Raw genomic sequence first — 23324 nt, 5'->3', positions numbered from 1 at the left:
AAGGAGGAGCCAAACCTGCAAATTTCCCCCATGATGGACTGGAAGGGTATATGTGCTATAAGAATTCAGAGATCATGCCACTACATCTTCAAATAATGGTGTTTGGAAAATAATTTAGTTTTGTTCAGTAACTCCCAGGGAATGCAAATCCATTCACTGATAGATTTTTTTCCTGAAAACCCTTACTTAAAATCTGAAGGTTGGTATGGTAAAATCTCCCCGTGTTACATGGCTTTGGAAGATTTTGACCAAGAATCAACCTAGGAAGGTTAAGCAGTTATATTTTGGGCAAGAAATCACATTTTTTTATGTTTTTCTAAGTTGATTTATCTAACCTTTTGAGTCCAAAAGTCACAAACTTGTCACAGCTTAGGGAGCAGGTTCATGCTCAGGTTTCAGTGAGACAATTAGGGAAAGAGAAGTAAAAGTTGGATATTGGAACAAACAGATTCTAACTGGGAAAGTGAGCATATAAAATGACACCTTGAAATATAAAAAAGCTCTTCCATGAAACTTTAGACCTATATTGTCTGAGGAATAATTTACAAGGCTTCTTACAGATTGGGTCTTAGCAGCCAGTGCTGCTAAAGGAGGCATCTAATGAACAAAAATATTTACTAAGCATAATGGAGAAATCAGTTCTCTCATCAGACATAGCTGACATAACCTGGCATCCACAAATTATTTTACCCTTGTAATTACACCCAACAAACAAAGGAATCCAAACTGGCCTCTAAGTTTAGACAAAGTCTGTGGCATTGACAGAAATAGACAGACAGACATATTTTTATTTTTTTTCATTATTATGACAACAATTATGATGGTGCTGAGTGGGACAAACCTGATTTGGCATCTTATTCCAAAGTGACAAACTGAACACAAGGGACACTTTACCAAATGCTTTTTAGAGAAAGAAAGAGTATTACCTTCATGAAAATACTCATAGTCTTATTGACGTCTTTATTGATGGTCTAAGAAGTTAAGAAGGCAAGTTTTAAAGGCAGCATCTTTTATCAGAGGCAATATCTACCAGACAGGTTAATAAAGCTGGGACAAAGCATGAGGTTTTCAGAAAAGCAGGCTTGTTTAGCTGAAAGTGTGTCCATTTCTGCAGCCATATTAGCTGATGTTATGAAAGACATTTTCTCCCATCCATACTATGCAATTTTAATGGAGGAAAACACTCAGAGATCTTCCAGAAGAATGGACAAAGATATTTATACAGTGATACCCTTTACATATAAAAAGACTAATACTGAATAATTGTGGATGCATCATTTACCCAAACTATTTGAGTAGCAGTATTTAGATCATACTCTGCTTTGTGAATATCATGCCTGAAAATTACTGTTTAAAATCTGATTATGGACATTAATGGAATTTCACTTTCCCTGTGGAGACCAGAACAATATGCTCAAAAAACCTGAACCAAATTTACCTCAGGAAGATCTGGGAAAAATATACTGAAAACTGACATAGATCTCTTATTGGCTTTCCAAGTAGAGTGCATTTTCCCTTTTATTTTTAAGCTAAATCAAATTTACTTGAAAATATTGGTTTTGAAAGAGTTCTGAGACTTCTTGTTCTCGTCTTATATTTTATTCTCTCCTTCTTCCACCATTCAGCTGGAGAGAGGTTACAAAGCTAGATATTTTTGGTGCAGTTTCTGCTGTAATTAAAGTTTAACATAGCATGCCAACACATTGGAAGGTTTGGGTTCATGAAGGAAGGCATTGTGGAAACAGGTTAATGTTGCCCATCAAGCACTTTTTATGGAACTGCAGAATCTGAGCAGAGCAGTACAAATAAACCATCCTTGCATGCCCATTGATTCATGTGACACGGAAATCTGTAGGGTTCACCCATTCCTTGCATTCAACTGAACTGACTTTTAAAAACACTTAATGAATTTTTATATGTGGTGATTTTTACATTATTAATCCATCACTAAGTGCCATAGCATTTGTTTCTCTCTCTAAAAGCTGCAAAATTTTACAATTTGATGGTACTTATTTTATACCTGTTAATCTTAAAGTACCTAGCCTCAAAATATCTTATTGAAAAAACAGCCTGGATAAAAGCTAGATCCTTTATTTACATCTGCTTTTTTTTTTTTTTTTTTTTTTTTTTTTTTTTTTTTTACAGATTTACCTACTACTTATAGTGGTTAATATTTTACTGTGAAAATGTACAGGAGAAAAAGAGGTGGAGAAAGAAATGAAAGCAGTCAGTTAATTCAGCTTTGATATAATTGAGACTATTTGGAAAATGTATTATCAAGGGAGTGATCACATTTTTTCCACATACTGTACGAACAGGACACCCACATACTTGATGAGACGAAAGAATTCCCTTCCTTGCTATTTTTTAATGCTGCTCACCCTTTTATAAACGATAATAAAAAAGAAATGGAATAAAACCCGGAGGCAAATAAAGATTTCCCAAAGATGAAACTGTGAGAAGGATCTGGGTTTCTTACCTTGGCAAAGGCTTCCTAGGTTTGCACAACTGGTTGGTTCAATTGAAGAAGAGGGAATTAGATATGAGCCTTTAAAAGGAGAAATCAAATAATTTAGAAAGGGTTAGTTACTGGGCCTAAAACACATTATATTGTGCAGTGGCACATTCCTCTTCCTAATTTCTCTCAGCAGCAAAAATGACACTGCCATTTGCCTATAAGACTTAAAAGTTTTCAGTTTCTGTTGCAGCTCGGGGATCCTTGAAAACCCTGCTGACTCGCAAGTTAGAGTCACTTATGTATCCTCCTGTGGTTTTCTTAGTTTTCACTATATAACATCATATTACAGGAATGCAGCTTGTGTGTACTCTGTAAAATGAGTTTAAGCAAAGGGGTTATGGCTACGGGATTTAAGTGATTTTCATAACAACATATGCCTTGGAGGAGCGACCACACTCTGCTGCTGCAGCACAGGCTACCCAGCACACACTTGTGAGTAATCTGACTGGGACAGACACCAGCCAGATAAAAGGTGATTAAACTTGTTACTTTGCCCAGGGTGAGGGTGTGATTAATATGCTGGTATGCATGACTTATAAACAGATAATGTTATAAGTCTTTACCTCTACAAAATTATTCATAACAAGCATTACACTTTGATGATCTGGTGGCAAAACCAAGGCACGTAAGAATGGCTACAGAAAAAGAATTGGTGCAACTGCATTAATTACACTTCACGTATCCCAGAGGTTCAGCTGCAGATACAGCTGCCTTTGCACACTGTGTTGAACATAATGGGACCATAGAGCTCTGGCAAGATGTGAACCCACTAGGAGTTTTGCCCTTTTGGCTTTTGCTTTACCACTTCAGAATCATATCGACTCAATGAGGTTTTCTCATGAAACACACTATCCTTCTGTAAAATTAAGTAGCCACCACCCATCAGCTTGTAAAGATAGCTAAGAAAATATTTCCTGTGATGCAAGAACAAATGAAGCATGGAGCTTTGACACACAAACTGAATCATGACACAGATACCACTATATGTATTGCCAACAAATATAGGGTGTAATTAAAACAACAAATATTAAATGATCCTCAACAAATATTAAATTTCACTGATTTTTTAAGTGGATTAAGAGATAGAGACAAATTCACTTTCTTGGTACACTGCTTATGAACTCCAGGAAGGATGTCCTAAATGAGTGTACTATCCTCTGCATGAGGTGGGTTTTTTCTCCCAAAATAAATTCGTTAATATTAAACAGTCAATATCAAAACCTACTCTGTTTCACCCCTGTTGTGTACCATGGAAAGATGACCTGAGAGTTGGCTGGAAATACTGTGGGTGTTCATATTTTTTTCACAGAGTATTTAAAACAAGATTGTGATTTTATTTGGTGAAACTAAAAAAAAAATCAAATCCAAATTTACAAAACATTTAAGTCAGAAGACTATTGCATTGAATTTGCATGGCAAGTGTTTGGTAGCAAGGGGGTTACAGGGGCAGTTCTTTAAGAAGCCTCTCAGAGAAGCTTTCCCTATGTCCAATGGAGCCAATGCCAGCTGGCTCCAAGACGGATGTGTTGGCCAAGGCTGAGCCTGTAAGCAGCAATGGTAGTGTCTCTGGGATAATGGATTTTAAAAGGGGGAAAAGTTACTGCACAGCAGCAATTGCAGCCAAGAGAGGAGTGAGAATGTGTGAGAGCAAAATCCCACAGACACCAAGGCCAGTGAGGAAGGAGGGGCAGGAGGTGCTCCAGGTGCCTGAGCTCAGATTCCCCTGCGGCCCATGGTGCAGCCATGGTGAGGCAGCTGTGCCTCTGCAACCCATGGAAGTCCATGGTGGAGCAAATATCCACCTGCATCCTGTGGAGGACCACATGCTAGAGCCGGTGGATGCCTGAAGGAGGCTGTTACTCCGTGGAAAACTGTCACTGGAGAAGACTCCTGGCAGGAGCTGTGGACCCATGAAGACAGGAGCCCATTCTGGAGCAAGTTTGCTGACAGGACGTGTGACCCCATGAACCTATATTACAGACACATTGTGTGATACATTTCCCTTCAAATGTCTAAAACTCAGACATCCATATCTGCTTGTCATGCTAGACTTTATAGTCAGTGGAGAGGAACAGACACTCCTACAGCAAAAGAACTTTGACTTCACTGCGACATCTTTTCCAGCATGAGATGCAGTGACCTGTGGAATAGCCTTTTTGATTCCACTATTCATAAACAACACTGAGGGCAATTATCTTAGCCCAAAACATTGGCCAGCTGCCTAAGGCAGACACATCCCACATTGAGTTAAATCTGAGAGTGAATTTAAGGATTCCTTTGGCCTTTGGGAATGAAGGACTCATTAAATGCACATGAAAAAAAAAAAAAAACCGAACAATAAACAAACAAACAACTGCAGGCATGGACAGATATGTGGCCACATTACCCTTAAAATGAGAAGATCATATCCTTCTATAGCTGTAGCCAGTGCAGGCTTCAGAATCAAAACCAGAAGTTGATTAAATGCTCCTAAGTTTGCCTGCACTGAACTCTGAACTGGTGAGCAATAGCCATATTTCTATCATTACCTAGGTTACTTGTTTTAAATTAAGTCTGGATACCTAGGCTGTGTATGCATACCTTTACATGCAATCTGCACAAAGGTATGGCAATAAAAACAGAATTCTGTCAAGTCTTATGCAAACACCCCACCACAACTGCACAGCTGTGAAAACATTAGTCTAAGGAATAAACTAACAAAAAGTAAAACTATGAAAAGATTATCTGATACAATTTGCTGGTATTTTATGCCTCATAAATCTACTTGTAAAAGCTTTGTCTGAGAAACCATAAAAATAATACCCCTTGAAAATGTAAGCACTGTTCAGGCAAAGGTATGTTGAGATCACTGCTAAATGCTTGGTTTGCTTTTTTTAAAGTTACAGGCCACTTCCTGCTGAAGCATTATTGGAGCTGTGTGAAAAACTCTTTTCTGCATAGATCCTTTCATTACTGTTAAATGAAGCCTAATCAGAGTCAGCTCCACAGTGTCAGTAGTTTATTCATGGTTGATAGCCTGACTCATCAACTCTCCTGTTGAAGGCTGATTTTACAAAGAAGGCTTTTACTTGACAGGAGGAAGGGAAGACAATTCTAACAATTTCATCTCTGGGATTAGTAACCATCCTTGAAATGGCACTGCACCCAGAATTTTCTTTTAGGAATACTATGGCTCAGGAAAGCCTGTATCACAAAGGATGATTTCATGTCAAGGAAATAAAACGACTGGCTAGTGAGTCAATTTCCTCATAGGCTTATTTAGAGACAACAACAATGTTTATACGTAGATATATTTTAAATTACTTAAATAGATATTGGGCCTAAAGTTTTTCTAAAACAATGTTCTGCTGCAGGAAAACTACTGATAACTCACATCCCAGGGAATAAAGATGTGGAATGAAAAAAGTTCTATCTATAATATCACAGCTATGATATTATATTTATATCTTAGGATTGTACAGTCTTTAGCAGAAAGAAGAACAAGACTCCAGTCAGAATTAAATGAGATTGCAGCTTTTACAGAGATAGGTTGTTTGGTAGAAGTGTTATAGTAGACATCATGGTGTAACAGCATAAGATTTGGTGTCCCAGCGATTTTCTGGGAAGTTATTCTCTACCAGATCAGTTTATACCAATGAAATAGAAACAACTTTTTTGCCCAGAAATTTTTTTTTTTTTTGTCCAGAGAAAATGTTTTTGTTCATCACTTGTGGTCAGATCAGCCTTTTCTTTGTCCTGGTAGAAAGGCAAAGGTACCGAGTTGCTTGTGGTTTCATACAGGTGCTGCTTAATGTTTTTTTTAGCAGAGGCATGTTGAAATCTTTCTCAGTAGTTCTAAGCTGTGAATGAGTATCCCATACTTTGATATGAGTACAATAAAGCAAGCAAAGCAGCTTTTTTACCCACCTTAATCCCTCAAGAACTATTAGATACAAAATAGAATGCCTTAGTGATGGCAGCTTCTCTTCTAAACTAAGGATTCTCAGAACGCTGACAGATGCTCTGTCAAATATACAAAAAATACTCCAGGACATTTATGTGAATCAAGTGTCAGAGCCATATAATGAGAATAGGTTGGTAAATGTACTGAAATTTATCTTCTGGAGTATTCTACAGGAAAAAACACCTTCAGTAAGTACCAGTTAAAAAAGGACTGATAATATGTCATAATGAAGAAAAAATCTTATGATTTTGATCTCAAAGTCTTCCTTCCTGTCCAACTCTTCTAATTTAATATTTTATTCTAGTTTCCTGTCACCTACGCACTGCATCTGCCACTGCTTTTGCTGGCTCTGCATATACAGCACGAGGCTAGCATGGGCTCCTCTGGCTAATCAAAGGGCCAAAGGGCAGGTACAAAAACATTTAGTAATTAATTAGCTAACATAATTTTTTTTCTCCAGAGACCACAGTAATCTTATTTGAGGCTGGTAGGTACTTGCCATTATCCCCCTTTTGTATGAGGCAATTAGGAGTGTTTAGGAAATCTTTGATCTGCAGATCTTTTCCAGCAGCAACTCAATACACTTAGGAGACTTGTTCCTTTCCTTTAAGGAATCAACTCCATACCCTTTCAAAGTCTCTGTATATGGTAAGAGTTAAGCTAAACTCTAATAAAGGTAAGACCTTGCTATTTTTCTTTCATGGGAATGCTCTCATTTTTTTCCATCTTGGTATGTGGTATGTTCAGCGCAATACAGAAGAGTTGGGGGGGGATGGGAATAAGCAAAAAAGTTTTGGCAAGGCATACTCACCACAACTCAAATTGTTTTCTGCTTTCAGTGCTGAAGTTGGAATACTCCAGAATTCATTTTCCCAGTCTACAATGTTTCCTTTCACATCGCAGCTGAGGTTGGCCAGTGTTTGCGCATTCATGGTGAAATTCCAGAGGCGGAAGTTGTAAATGTCCCCATTTAGAGAGCTCACTTCATTGCTGTTAGAGCCCAGCACCAGCCTTCCATTTCCAGGGATAACTTTGTCAAAGATCTCTGGACAGTCCACCACATGATAGGTGCTTTTGGCATATACACCTATAGTGCCCAAGAAGCTGTCCCATACAACACAGAGCTGTTGAAAGGTTCCTGTGAAAAACTCTGCATTTCGGGGCAATGCATTCTTAAGGATGCACTGTGTGCCTGAGATGGATAGAAAATGGCCTTTTGTGGTCTTCCCAAAGCTGAAGAGCTCTCTCAACAATGCATCAGTGTAGGAGAAAACCTTCCAGTCATCGTTGTCATCACTGTTGCCCTTGGTTGCTTCAAAGCACAGTGTAAACTGTCTAAGCTCTGGCACTGAGATGGTCTCTGCCACAGACACAGCATCGATGTCAGGAACCTGGGGAATGATGACTTTCTGATTCCTCAGAGACACGGCAACTAGAACCAAGAGCAGATATGTAAAAATTCATCATATAGGAATATAGGCAGACTGGCAGCAGGCGTTAAAGCAACATTCATTAAATCAAACATTCATCAGGTCACTTTTATCACTGTAATATACCAGCTGCACACACCAAGGGGAATTTGACTTGGGAGTGCACTCAGCTGAAAATATGCAGTGATCCTTTCAATGGCACAGAGAATGCTGTGTGACACCCAGTTAAAAAACCCCCTAAGTTGCGTTAAGAGCAATATTAGGACATACTACATATTGACCTCCACCTCTGCTTCAGCTGCTTCAGCTCACTTAATAAAAATTACTTCTTATTCACCTAGTAAGGATGCATTAAGCAATGGAATAAACCAGTTATTTGAAAAAAACAGTACAACTTGGTTTTAAGATATATTTTAATTACTTGTCTGCATGACTGCATTACACCAGTGAAATTCAGTCCTTCCTTCTTTCAAATATTGCAATAGAAGAAAGCCCCCATTACATTCCTTGGCAAACTGAAGCCTTTTGTTGCTGAATTCAGCTAATGGGTATTTCTGCACAGCATTAGGCATCTTCTCATTTCGTCTCCAGCAGCCTTCTGGTCGAATACTGCAATCGTGTGCTCATGAATATTTCTATCCAAGCTGTTTCCTATTTACTAACAATTGGGTCAGCAGTTCTGGACTTCGCATAAGTATCCAGAAATTTCTAGTCCTACAGCAACTTATGTATTGCTGTAAGGGTATTTAGGCAGAATTGCTCTAACTGTTGTTAATTATACTCATTTGCATGGGCAAAATGACAGCCATGAAATGAGAAAGTATGACGTGACACATACTTTTTCTCCATGAGTACATGAATGACAATTCTGTTCACTGTATTTCACAGAACATTATTTTTCAAAAGAGAATGTTAATATGCTCAGTTTTATTGTTTATTATTACGTTTATGGCAGTACAATTCTTCCAGCAAATTTCTCCACGGAAAAGTTTCTGGCTACCAGATATGCAAAGGTGTCTGGTACAGATTGCAACAGCCCTCGGTTTTACTTCTGGATCCTCAGCTCTGCCTCAGACCCCTATCTCCCGCAAATGTCTGCTACCTCTTACACACTTTCACAGTGTATACGCTGGAAGTGAAACTGTTTCTTGCAGAAGGTGAAGAACAACTGCCACAGTAGTTAATTTCCAGTCTCCTCTGGGATTTATCAGTGATTGTCACAACACTTATACTAATTACTACAACTATTCTCTTCTCAGATTGAAATAAAACCCTTTCAAACATGAGAGTGTGAGACATGAGGGAAGGGTGACTGTCACGCCATACCCAGGAAAAGACACAGATACATGGTGTATAAGAATTCTGTGTTGTCTGTGGTACTGCAAATTCCCTTTGCCAGCTGCTTGCAAAGACTCTGAAGCTCCAAACTACCATATTTGGATATACACAAGAACATAATTTGACCAATATATTACACAGTAAAATAACATAAAGCATTGCATATTATCTGCCAACCCAGCAACTGCAGAATGGGAGGGAAGAGAGATAAATACTGGGCTTTTATAGTTACTGGATATACTTCATAGATTTATTTTTCTTCCCAAGGGAAAAAGCATGTCGTAACAATTTTATAGATAGAAAATGCGTTCAACTCTCCATTGAAAACAGGGGCATTTTTTTAGCGGGTTAATTATACTGTAAGCTCCTTTACGTACATGGAAAGTGTTCCAGAAGAAGCATAAGGATTCATGACTCGAAAAAGAAGAAAGCTTATACATATGAGTACTATCCAGACAAGGTGGTCAGAAAAGTTATGGACCACCTGGTCACTTTTGAACAATATAGAAGGAGAAATAAATGGGAAGGACTTTGCTCCTGTAGTGAAGAAGTCTACTCAGTTTTGCTGTATTCATCGTACAGATTTAACCACTGGCATCTTTCCCATATACTGAAAACACAAAACTGACAAGTATTTTGTCCACATGGAGAAAACAGAATACTGCCATCAATATCAAGTGCAGATTTCTTTCCTGGTTGCTGTTGCACAGTCAGTCATCACACTGAATTTAAATGTTAGTATCAGGGAAACTGGTTATTCTCTGAAGAAGAATATACATATATTCTTGGAATACTCATCCAGGTGTTTCAGAATACTTTCAGAATGATGCTATTTTTTTTTTCCTTAGGAAGATCCTGAGATTAGCTCAGTTGGTTAGAGGATGGGGTGAATAATGCCAGGGTTGTGGGTTTGAGCCCTGTATGGGCCACTCACTCCATAGCTGGACTTTATGATTCTTCTGGGTCCCTTCCAACTCAGACTGTTCTGTGATAACTGGATTACAATGGGCATGGGGTTTTTTGACACGTTTTCTTACAAAGAAGGCACAAACATCTACCTTACTTGTGTCTCACTGTCTCACATCTCATACACCCCTTCACGTATAAGCAAGCCAGGAGCCCTCAGGCTCTATTTCACAAGCCCTTTACAAGCAGGGCACACTGGTCTCCTGCCAGCTGATGGGCTTTTCAGTATAGTCTGGTGCTTAAGGAGTGCCTTCTGCTGTTTCTAGCTCCCCTGCTTTCATCTTTCCTGTCACTGATGCTGGTAGATATGTGTCAAAATTTAATGAGGTCTGCAAGTGTCCACATACCAAATATGTTTGGCGGTGTTTTGTTACTACCTCAGTGAATAGTGCTTTTAATCTGGGCCACTTCAGTCCTGTTTAACTGTACGCTAAATTGCCTCAAGCATTTCTGTACTAACACAGGTCTGTTGGCTCTCCTTCCTCCCCTTTTGGTGACTGACTTCTACTTACTGGTGGAGTAATTACTAACAGTTCAGTGTTACTAGGAAATTATTTACCATGACAGCTCCTCAGCTGGGGTAAATTGACATAATTCCCCCAAGACTGGCAAAGCTAGATTGGTTTACTGCAGCTGAGGATATAGTCTGTCCATCTGCTATTGTGTGTTGCAGGAGGTGGCAGGCAGGAAACAAACATTTGTGTGGGTGGCCAACTTGATACGGACAACTATAATAAGGACTCTGCAAAACTCAGTTTGAAACTTACATAAAACTGAGCAATCACACAAAAGCTGTTCTATTCCCCAGCTAATTCCGTCCCACCACTCACTCATGTCTTTCCCCACATGTATTTTGTCTTGAGTACGTACTGCATATTAGGATGTTTGTATCACTAATGTCTTTTTAAACTACATTTCTAGATAGTATATTGTGTCTTTGAATGGCCTTTTACTTTCCAATTTTGCATTACTTTGTGAAATTCAAAGTGGAACAAACGAATTAATTTTATTATTATACAAAAAAAATATAATTTCTTAGAAATAGAAAAAATATAACAGCATTCCCCTAGTTCTGGCAGAAATTAATGCCTTTGCTGCTCTATCACATTTTTAGTAGTCAAAGATGGTGTCAACTTGAACTCCAAGCTTTGAAACGTCATGTGAAGTGAGGAGAGTGCAATTTTTCACACGACGTGAAGTGAAGGGTGTGCAATCTTTTGGATGGCTTTGGAAACTCTTTGCAAGCACAGCAGAGCATAGTACAGGCATCTGCCATGTGGATGTGTTGTCATTTCAGTGTGTGTGCATATTGATGTGCTGTTTTCCACATGCATTTATAACTTGAAAGGAAAGCAGTACATTATGATCCCTTTTCCCAGACCCTTTTCTGTATCCATTTCCAGGTTAAGTTTTATTATCATCTGTGTCTGTAACTATGTTCTGAAAGTAACACAATTGCACAACTGTGAGCAATAAGTAGAATATAGTTATAACTTTCCCTAGAAGAATGCAGACAGCTCTCCCAGCATCCACAGTCAAAATCAAGATGTCAAGTGAAAGTTACAATTTTGGAGTAATGAAACTGAATGAAGTCAGTCTCAAACTAGGTGCTTAACAGCACAGCTTAACACAGAGCTTCTGAACTAGTATATATGTGAAACATTAAAATATACGTCACTGGTCTTTGATACTTTTACTCGCACTTTTACTTCAATACTTCGATACTTTTACTTGCACTGGAGAATAGCCTTCTTTTTCAAAATAAAAGGCTATCTTCCAAGACTATTAAATTTTGATGGTGATATCCATGAGCATTAGGTACTATTCAATTTGGAGGCAATACTCTTGCTTCCATTACAATACTTAACTGTGGGTATATACACGCAAGTTGTTCTCTGCCCATGTTCATAGACCTTTCCTCTCCTTATTAAACAGAGCTGAGGTCAACATTGCATCTTTTAATTGCAATTGTAACTCATCTCTTACATTTATACTTAAACATTAAAATATTAAATATTTTGCATAATCTGACCGCATATGATTTTTTGTGATCTACTTGATCTTACAACTTCTTACAATACGGCAAGAGTTTTGTTAATTAAATAGACAAGCCTTTCAGAAAATTTGCTTTGACTTTCATAAGAAAACAGGTACTCCTACAATTATTACTATATATTTTTGTCAGCATAAAAGGACCTCCCTAGACAGAAGTATTTTCAGCTTCTCTGTGATGTTACCTTTTTTCTTTTCAGGACTGCACACAGATTTTGATGACATAATCATGCCTACTTTTGTCTTATGATTCCTGGGATTTACTATCTTAATTATTTTAAAATATATGAAATGTGCAATAAATATTTTAAAATAACCATGAGGAAAATATACTTGTGACTGAAGACAGAACTGCCAAGCTTCCCTGCTCTATCTTTTTACAGCAAGCCAACCTGCAGAACATCACTGTGCTACAACAATATAAAGGCTAAATGCAATACTAGTGGCCAGTTTAAGGTGTGCAACCACTACAAAAAGAAAGTCTACTGAAAGCATGCAACTGGAAACTATAACCCTGAAGCAGAATGAATAGTGAACCACACATGGGGCCTGTCAGTCACTGCCCTGAATGTCTTTCATTACCTCACTGCCCTTTACTGTCTAATTAATGCTCTAATCAGAAATTATTTGTATGCTTACCTTCTAGGGAAAAAAGCATGAGTGTCTTTTAAAACCTTTAAAACCACTGTTACATATTTAGGGAAGGGAAAGAAAGGTCAAGGAACTGGAATGACAGGTAGCCATTTTGCAACATCAGCTCGTCCCTGGGAGTTTGTTCCAGAGGCTGGATGAACTCTGAGAAGTTCTGCTTTCTGCACTAACTTCTCCCCACTTCTGGGAGCTACACTGGGCCAGAGGTCCAGGCTGACCTTTCTGGCTCAACTAAGCTGCCTCTCATGCTCTCCTTTAGGCTTCTATGTCCCTCTGCAGGTGTGCTGACCTGAAAGACACCTATCCTGCTTCCAAATCCTCCAGCAAAAATTGGCAGGGAGAGAACTGTTAGGCCTAAAATCTTTGCATGTGAAAAGTTTTTCTAAAACACTTATCATGTCCTGGAATAAAATAATTTTGATCCAAAGAAAAATAAATTAGCCAATAAAAGATACAAGATAACCCTGTAAAGTGAAGCTTCACTCATTCACTCATCTTCTCTTGGCTCCTTTGGAAAGTGTCATTTTAATCCTTATAGGACATTTCCTTGTAACATCTATAATGGGATGAAATGCTTTGGACTTACTTACTTCGTACATAGCTGGCATTAAAACCTTTCTTTTGGATACTGAAGTCGCTTTTAAATGACACAATCATTTCATTTCCGGTAGAATTATAGGATAATCCTTTGGCAGTGATGCCACAAAGGTTCATTGGGCTTTCTCCATTGTCTAATGTCAGTGAATCATAGATGCAGCCTGGAGCTTCTTCAATGTCAAAATCAATAAAGGTTAGCTGTATGATAAATCCATGAGGTGCTCGGATGATCCACTTGCATGCTTGGCTGTTGGGATAGTCACTGGGGAAGCATGGCGAAGTGAAAACTCCAGAGGGGTCAGTTAGCACAGTCCTACAGTCATAGCATCCGTGAGCTGACAATGAAAACACAGAAAATCTGGAAGTCAGGCAGAGACGTAACTTAACAGTAAAGTAACCATCAACACAAGAACTAAATGTATGTCTATACAGACAAATAGAGATGGGAGGAAGAAAGACAGAAAAAGGCCTTGTTTCTAGTGGGGAAAAAGCTGGAGGAGTAGCATAGCAAAAGCATATTTGATGCAAGAAATCCTATAGCAAAGAAATATAAATTATATTGCTAAACAATAATTTGTGCACATGATATACATATATATATATATTTACCATGTCTATTGGCCTGATAAAGGCAAAGTGAAAGCAATGTTTTTCAATTCAGAAAGGCAAATTGCAAAACTGCAGCTTCCAAAAAGATGACTGGTATCATTCAGACTTTTTGGCTGCTGGTCTGATGCTGACTGCAGGTTATCCCAACAGCTCTATGACATGCTGTTGTTTCCAGAGAAGTGTCCCTGGAAAGGAGCAACAAGAGTTGGGCTGATGAGCAGCAGAAGCAGCAGTCCCTGAAGGTTAGTCATCTGCATTTCCAGCTGATGCATTCCACATCACCCAGAAGGGTAGCAGTGAGCTACTGGCTTTTGAATCAACAGTAAATTACTGTGTCCTTCCCATGCTGACTCAGCTCCATTGACATATTTGTGGCAGTCTGGCTTTAAGAAATTCTTACCCTATTTGTCATACTCCTTTGCTCACCTGTTGTGTTTACCCATGACAATTTCAAGCCCAGTTAGTCCCCAGGGTTGCATTTCTTGTTTGGTTAACGTTTGCTCATTTATCATATATTTATTTAGTGTATTATATAATTACCGTGAACTGCCTGCTGCTAAAATCTGTAACAGTTTGCCAAATCAGCACTGAACAAAATAGATGGGAACTGAATATCACCAAGAGATAACCAAAGAAACTAACTGACCCATTTATGCTGAATTACTTTGCAAACATTTCATCAAGCCACAACCCCGTGTCAAATCCTACAAGGATGAAAAAACACGCATTATTAGTTGCCCAAACTAAAAACAACCTAAAAAGTTGTTGAGTGTAAGTTACATACAGAACACATATAAAATAGGAATAAATGTAACTAATTCCTCCAAAGAGCCCTTGATGTTTCTTTACAGACAGGGTCCTGATATTTTTCAGTCACATTTAAATGGTGTTTGGCCTGAACAAATGGACCCTGACTCTGTGAAGTTGCATGCCAAAAATGCAGTTTACATCTGCAGTTAGAATTGAGAGGTATATTTTACAGTTTTTATAATTTTTATTTGCAAAGCATGAATTCATATGGCCCCAATGAGGTAAAAAGACTGCTTGGGCTCTCAGAGCCAAATGCAGACTGGTTACACTTGGAAAGCTCAGAGCAACACTTCTTTGTTCAAGTGAGAAAAAAAGATTGTCTGAAAGATTTGCAGGTAGCTTTGGGAAGCATTGCTGCTCCTGGAATTTGAAAACTTGATCTGTGTAGTACAAACAAAACCCTGTCCATTTTTAATTTCCCTGCAAATCTTTACAGTCAGAGGATGATGCTCACCTGCACTGCAATCCTGGTGTTCCATTTATTAACCAGAGAGGGAATATTTACTTATTAGTGACTATAAATCCTGCAGTTGACGGCTTAATCCAGTGGATTTTGCACACACAGGTATCAGCTTTCAGAGAAGCACCTTAGACTGAGAGGAGGAGGAGCAGGAAAAGCATGCTCTGTGCCACAAGCCACCGCACGCAGTCTCCTAGGCCAGAGCGAGTGAGCCCCTACAGGGTAGAGCCCCGGTAAGATGGCTCCAGCCGGTGCTGTCTGCAGTTGGAAGGCTCCGTGATCCAGGATCCTGACTGCCAGGATGAGGGCTTACATGGGCTGGGGATTTGGCAGCACACCTCACCCACTCTCCCTTCTCATTCCTGACAGAGAAACAAATGACTCTGAGGTCTCTGGGCCATTGAGAACTTTCCTTGGGCACTCAGATGGACCTAAAGCCAGGGACTAAGGTGTTAAGTGATGTAAATACATAAAGGAACATGGTGTTAATGTACACTGGTTAATGTACATTTGTGTTAATATATACTGTTAATGTACACTGGTTCATTCTGGGACACCTGAAGCGATCTTAAGGGCATTATAAGACACTGCCAAACCAGAGAAAATATGCTACTTGTCAGTAAAAGTGTATGTCCCTAATTGGTAGACTATTACACTTAACCTGAGACTGGAAAAGTCAAATTTGTCCATCAGAGAGAACTATGATGTTCTTTGTGTTTATTAATTCTATTGATCATCAGCAACCAAAAAACAGGACTCAGCTTTTCAATTTATCTCTCTCTCTTGAGCATTTTTCATTGTTTCTAGGCTGTGTAAAAAGAAAAAGCCAGTGCATATAACAAAAAATTATCTTATCCCTGATGTCACTGTAAATATTAAAATATAAATGTTATTTATGATTTCTTAATAATTTAATCTTTGCAGAAATGTATTCTCACTTTATTACATCCATATTGTTTTGTTGATTTTACAGAACTAATGCAAAAAAACCCAGTCCCTAAATTTAGGTTGGAAAATAAGTGCTTGAAACTTTGCATGCACAGAAGAAACAGATTTGGTAAGTAAAGCAGTTGGGTTTTTGTTTTAAGTGGGTTGGCTCCATTTTGGTATAGTAGCTATTCTGTCCATGACTGCAATTTGAAGGAGAAATATCCTGTTTTCATGCAAATGTCCACAGTAGTAAGTAAAAAGAAAAGAAAACAAACAACAAAACTATATATAAACAGAATGGTTTTAAATGGAATGTTTTGCACAGCTTCTCATGAGACAGTTATTTTTCTATAAACATCACCTATTTTACTCATTAAAGAGAAAAATTGCTGTGGCAATGTTAGGCTGTCAGCCAAAGCTGACAGATATTTTGCAATCCCATTGGCCCAGATCAGTACTGAACTGTGGAGAATGAATACTTGTTGCAATACACACCACAAACATTTCTAGAAGCAATCCAAGATATTTTATTGATTTTAATGGGAATAAATTTAGCTACGATATTCCTGTTTAGGAGCCCCACACATCCAGAATCCGCCTGTCAAGAAATTTTTACCAAAGGAAATTCACTGTCTAAATATATATTATATTATAAAGGCCTTTCTCTTTCTCCTCCTCCATTCTTTCCCAAACCACAATGAACACCCCTTTCAAATACTGAAACCAAGGACTTAATTTTAACATTTCCTAAATTGAAAGCTTCACTGGGCAGTTCATTTGTTTCCATCATGAGAATACACTGGAGTATGGTTTTCATTTCATAATCAATTTTTTTTCTGCATCATACTCATACCTCCTATAGTAAAGAATATTGAAGTATTTAGTGTGATACTTCAACACTAAACTGAAAATGGAAATTAATAAATTCCTCTGGAGCTAGTTAAGAGCTTTCACCAAAGTTATCTAAGTGATTCAAAAATGTTAACTGACTTCAGAAGTGGAATAGACTGTAGGGGAAATGGCTTTTTCCTATCATGGCATGGAGATAATGGGCAAAAATGGAAAAACTTTCCACAGATTTTTGGTGCCTCATCAATGAAATTAAACTACTGACTTTCCTTAACTACTTTGTATTTGTACAGGGTTTTATATGTGCAAAGCACACTACCAATGACTTTAAACTGTAGCTGGGAGAGCACTTTGACAATCTGGCCCAAAAATGGGTATTTAGTGCCCAATGGAAAACTTTGGTCAAAGCAATTTGACCACTTTTAATAAGAACTTATCAGTAAAAGCAGGAATAAAATCCCACTTTCACAGTTGCCAGTTTTCCTAACCATGAAACCATTCACTCTCTTCTAGGAGTTTCCTGACTATTTTACATATATACCTTTTAACTTGTGTGAGGCAGAAAATAACCTATCCTACTCTTTCCTACACCATGCTCAATCATCTGAAGACTGCCCTAAAACTAAGGGGCTAAGGAAAACTATCTGACTCATTAATGACTGAACCATGCAAACAGTCATGTGTACATGCAAACCTCATATCCTATGAAACAAAATTAATTGTTCAGCTTGTTCTGTCCACTGATTTTGCCTCTTTAGAGTCCCAGCAGTGAATTCCACCATATGAACTCATCAAGGTAACTGTAAGTATTGAAATACACAATTTCAAAAGCAACTTTCATGAGTCATTTGTGGGAAGCTAAAGCCACAGCCAGACACAGAACTACAATGCCTAACTGCAGATTTGGGAAGGAAACATTCTCCATATAATCTTATCCCATATGTACATACTTCTCTTTTTAAATTGTTTTTCTTGAATGACTAACACACTCCAGCATTTGCAAACAGAATCTGTGCTAATATTCATATTTCCCTCTAATTTCATACTTCTCTACTTCTCTCCATTGTCATTGTTTACCCCTAAAACCTGTATTTTGTCCTATTGTAGTCAGCCTTTCTTTCTCAGGCATCAGTTTTGACCTCTACCTCTCCACGTGCTTTCATTTCTGCACTTATCCAACCTAGGTAAAGTGCTGGACAACAAATTTTGTTCAGCCAAGAATTTTTACAAGTGTGCAAAACCAATCCAGTTTGGAACACTGTCTATTTCAGCCTTAAAGAGCCAAATTTTTTGAAGGTTAGGATCAAATGAAAACAAGGTCACTGTGGGGGGAAAAGCCCATACTTGGAGTTTGTGCATTATCCAGTATTTTTCACACTAAGTTACGCGTTGCATGGGAACTTTCTTTTCACAGCTGAAGCACGCAGCGTTTCCCACCTGACAGTAGTGTAAATGACTCCACATGCTTAGGCAGTAGCACAGGATACCAATGACAGCTGGGGTGGGTTGTAGTAACATTACCAGTATTTTTTTTAAATTAATTTAAAATTAAGATTAATTCCCTCATGAAACAGAATGCTGCTGGATTTCATTTTGGCATAAAAATTAAATCCACTTCTCTCTGTGGATGATACGATTTTTATATGAAAATATCCTGATATAAATCTATGTAGCTCTGGAATTGAATTTTCAGAAAGAAAACCCAAAAATTTTATGTCAACTCTAGTAATATTCAATTGAACAACAAAATCTCCCCTCCCTGACAGAATCAGGCCAATTCTAAACCACAGAAAATCTTAGCTAGAGTTCCTAGCACTTTAGACATAAAAAAGCAGTACAGAATTAATTATAATTTGCTTTCATGTTGACATCTGAGAACTTTTAAGCAGTTTATATATATTTTAAAAGGCAGTACTAACAAACATGGTCATTTGAACTGAGAAAGACTAGGCAGGCAACACAGCAGAGGCACTTGCAAGTGTGCGGTGATGCCCAAAATAAAAGAGAAAATTTACAATCATTTCGTGTCACAGCATAAAAAAAAAAACCAAAACCCTAGTTCGATGAACATTGGATGGAAAAAAGCTTTGCTTTGTAAGAAGCAATTAATTGTTCAGGGTTTTTCTATTTCAAGGATATCACAACACAAATATGGCCAAACATTAGGTTAGATGTATTTATGACTGCAAATAGATGGGTGAATGAGGTCAGCAATGGGCACACCTGCAGACAAGCAGAAGGAAGGGCCAAACCACCAAGATGTGGGTGGGCTGGAATGGCTACAGAACAAACAAACCTGTGTTATTCCAGCAAGACACAAACACCAAACCAAAAACAGCTATCCTATGGCATAGGCTTGGACAGTAGCTTATCTTCACCTCAAAAATAATTTTGAACGTAAAGGCAATCTGTAGATCTAGAAAACTGTCTGTATGCAAAGTGGGAGCATATTAATTGCAAAGAAATGTCCCATCATTCACTCTGAACATAAAGTAATACTCTGTTCTGCTTACTTACATTTAAGCTAGTAATGAGATAAAACCTTTTCAATTTGTTTATGCAAAACAGGAATCCTAGCACTCTTCTGAAGCCTCTGCCTACCAAACCATGTACTCTGCTCTCTGTGCAACCCACACTTTGATTGAGCTCAGTCTGGGAAAGTTCAAATAAGGAGATGTGGCAGGTTTATTTTTGCTTCTTTATTTACTTTCCAAATTGTAGAAGCTGTATGATCTGTCAAAAAGATCTTTATTCTGCTACACTATGCTGATAAAAAATACTATTCACCATACCTAATTTAATGTTTGCAGCTACTGTAATTATCAAATTAAACAGACAATCCTAATTCTATTTAAACATTCAGATTTAAAAATAAAATAAAGGATTATCTCTGGAACAAATAGAAAGGAAGACTCATTCTGATGTGTACAAAAGTTTGTCCCTTCACAAACCATGTTATTGGGTTGAGGTCTACTGCTTGGAAATATGACTGTGATTGCGTATAAATGCAGATACCCCCAGATTTGTCATCATCATATGGAACAATATCTACTTTAGCATTTCTACAACATTCCTAAAGTTTCTAAAACATTTCTACAACAGCTCTAAATTTCCAGAAGTGTTGAGCAAATCCTAAAACCTCACAGATATGCCTTGAATTTAAGCATGGACTTAAAATTCAGCAACTGTTTAAAGTCCTTTCCTGCACAATGGTGTCTTTGAGTTCTGTATTTGAAGCTTTGCAGTCCTGTCTTTAGCCCTGCAGCCCCCTCAAGGCTGAATGGGAGAACATGACACCATAACTGCTGCTGTCTGAAAACAACACGGGAGGCACTGCACAGACCCGAGCAGCGAGGAAGGCTGTGCCATTCTCTCTAGGTCTGACCATTTTCTTTTCCATTTCAATGAAAGGAGTAACAACTGGACCAACATTGGCAAACACCCATTCAGGGAGAGAGATCCACTCTTAGAGAGCATACTAATGGAAATGTGGTTTCCATGTAATTAAGTAATGTGGATTGAATTTGGTGGGAGAAAGAGATTGATTTTTTACACCAAACTGCAATGAAATAGTTCCTTCCAGACTTTGAATTTCCTTACCAAATTACTTTATGTCTAAACACCAGGAAAGGTAAGGTTTAATTCTAAGTCAGCCATGAACTTCCTAAAAATGTCCTTTTATTCCCTGGCCTCCCCACTTAAAAATATAAACTTTATTCCTCTGCATAGGGTTCAAGCCCATCCCACCACCCTTTGTAAGTAGGATGTTATGCTAACTTTCAGCTCTGCAAAGGCATCAGTACCAGGCTTTGATGATGGACAATTTGGGTGTGGAGAAATGTATTTCAATTCACCCTTGAGGTTTTTTTTTATTTCTCCAAACACTGAACAGTCAAACTGCAGGTCATAAAAATCCCAGGCAGTGCAGTGTGGGTCATCAAAAAATGGAACTCAGTAAAATTTAAATAATTTTCTGAAACATTCCAAAATATTTTTTTTAATTATTATTAATAGCTGTAGAATACAGATAATTCCCAACAGGATAAGCATTACAAGTTTTTCTGTGAAATCACTGCAAAGACTCATCAGTAATATAACTATCATATTTTATAAAATAAAATTTTATAAGCTTTCTATGACTGAAACTTTACATTATTCTTCTGCAACATATAATAAGATGTATTTTGCAGAGCACAAGAACAATAAAGTTGTAGTTAGCAAGAATCTTTTGTATCTGTGTTATTCTTCATTTGCAAATGTGACTCTTTTGGTTGATTTGTGAGGAATCACTATTTTAAAAACTCAGTCCAGATTCTCATTCTGCATCATTCCCATTGCCTCATCTTCATAGTACTCCTTGTACCCAGCAAGAATTTAAAGCCTCCATATTCCTGACTGGAAATAGCACATAACCCTGGCAGAGTCTTTTATAATTCAATGAAAGACAAGATTGTGCTCTCACAAAATAATTCAACAATTTGGTATTGGCCAGTGAAGCCAAGGGACAAAGAGCGTACTATGCCCTGGCCAGTCCTATCAGCCTGCCTTGCATCATCATTTGCTGATGCATTATGTCCTGCAACATATGCTTTGAATGGATGAACTGGTTGGCACACCTAGGAATAATAAAATGTAAGGGAAAAAAAATCTCCTTACAGGCTAGTATAGAGACTTATATGATAGTGTAATTGTTGACTATGAATTCACTTATTATTTCTGCTTCCTGTTGCTCTAGCCCATATTGCTTATCAGTTTATTAAAAAATTATATTTGTCATCACATTGAATTAGAACTGATTATTTTCTCTCTTTTGTAAGACAAGAACAAAGCACTTAATTAATGAAATTACATGTGGCAAATTGAAAACTGATAAAAGACAATATTTTCTCTTACATAACAATGCCAGCCTGTGGAACTCGACCTGAAAACTGTTAAAGAAGGGAACATAAAACTCAGAAATGCACAGACATTTTCCCAAGTATCTAATATGATCTCTGAATCCCTCCAGAGATAAAATAATTGATGGGACATAACTCTAAGAAATTGTAAACCTCTTGGCTTATGTTTAAAATTAATCTTAACCAACTGTCCAGGAACAGTATTAATAGCTCCACCTTGGTCATGGACACAATCCCAGCCTCCTGCCCATATGGCTGCAGCTCAAGGCCAGCCCAGACAGGTCTTCTCCAAACCCTTCCTGGGTACAGCTAAGCAGCCAGCACAGGTCAGAAGCCATTCCCAGCATGCAACCTGGACGCAGCTACCCCAGCTTTTGGAACTGCATGCACTTGAAACACAGCATGAGCTGGCCTCTGAGGCAGAGAGCAGCCCTGGGCACATCCCATTTACTGGAGTAAAAGTGGCCATGGCACTGTGGGAGAGAAGATGAAGCCATGTGAAGCCGAACACAAGGCTCTATCTTGTGTATCTTTCATAGGAGCCAATTGGGCAGTTCTCATTAGTTTTGATGTTCCAGCACTACACAGAAATCTGGGAGAAACAGGTGGTATTACATCCTGTTTCTAACATGATAATCAAAATTATCTTTCAGGATACACTTGAGGTCAGTAGCAGTAATAATGTAACAAAAAAATCAGGAAGAGCAAAGCTTAATTTTCAAATCAGGTTAAGATTAGAAAAGCAGACATTAGAATAGTAAATTACTGACTCAAGAAGCATTTACCATGAACATAGGCAGTAACCAGCTACTACTAAATCCAGGAGCAGGTTTTTCACTAAAACCAGAAATCAGCAGAAGCGGATTTGCACTTCCTCTTGACACAATTGTGTAACATGGTCCTACACCGAGAGAGATAATGTTATTTATTTTTTCATAAATAAATATATAAGCAACAGCTTGATTGCTAATCTTTTCATTAGGCACACGGACTGGAACTTTACACAGGTTTAAGGTGCACCATTCATATGCAGGCTGTTGACACTTTGGATAGGACATTTCAGGGAACTGACATCTTGACTTCTCAAGATTAGCATCCTAGTCCTTAAAGGAGTCATTCAAGCACTGACATTATCAGTATTTGTTATGTGCTGGATCTCTAAAACTTTATGATCGTCTTGGAAAGGTAGGAGCTGAAGCTATTGAGAGTGGGATGCCAGCACAATACAGAGACCATTAGAGATTCAGTGTGTTTCAAGATATTCCGTATTGCC

General features: G+C 38.1%; 1 protein-coding gene across 3 annotated transcripts in view; it reads right to left on the bottom strand.

Moving 5' to 3' along the window:
- The window catches only part of ADGRG6 (adhesion G protein-coupled receptor G6), a 105773-nt gene that overhangs the window by 54956 nt on the left and 27493 nt on the right, over window positions 1–23324 (bottom strand). For all 3 annotated transcript variants that reach the window (XM_053938942.1, XM_053938943.1, XM_053938944.1), the window contains exons 2-4: window positions 13489–13830; window positions 7273–7893; window positions 2480–2548 (exon numbers count right to left, since the gene is read on the bottom strand). In XM_053938942.1, coding sequence (XP_053794917.1) covers window positions 2480–2548; window positions 7273–7893; window positions 13489–13830 — 1032 coding nt within the window. The remainder of the gene's footprint in view (window positions 1–2479; window positions 2549–7272; window positions 7894–13488; window positions 13831–23324) is intronic.

Source organism: Vidua chalybeata, chromosome 3 (assembly GCF_026979565.1).
Source record: "Vidua chalybeata isolate OUT-0048 chromosome 3, bVidCha1 merged haplotype, whole genome shotgun sequence".
Classification (NCBI taxonomy): domain Eukaryota; kingdom Metazoa; phylum Chordata; class Aves; order Passeriformes; family Viduidae; genus Vidua; species Vidua chalybeata.
This window is presented reverse-complemented; position numbering and strand designations above follow the sequence as displayed.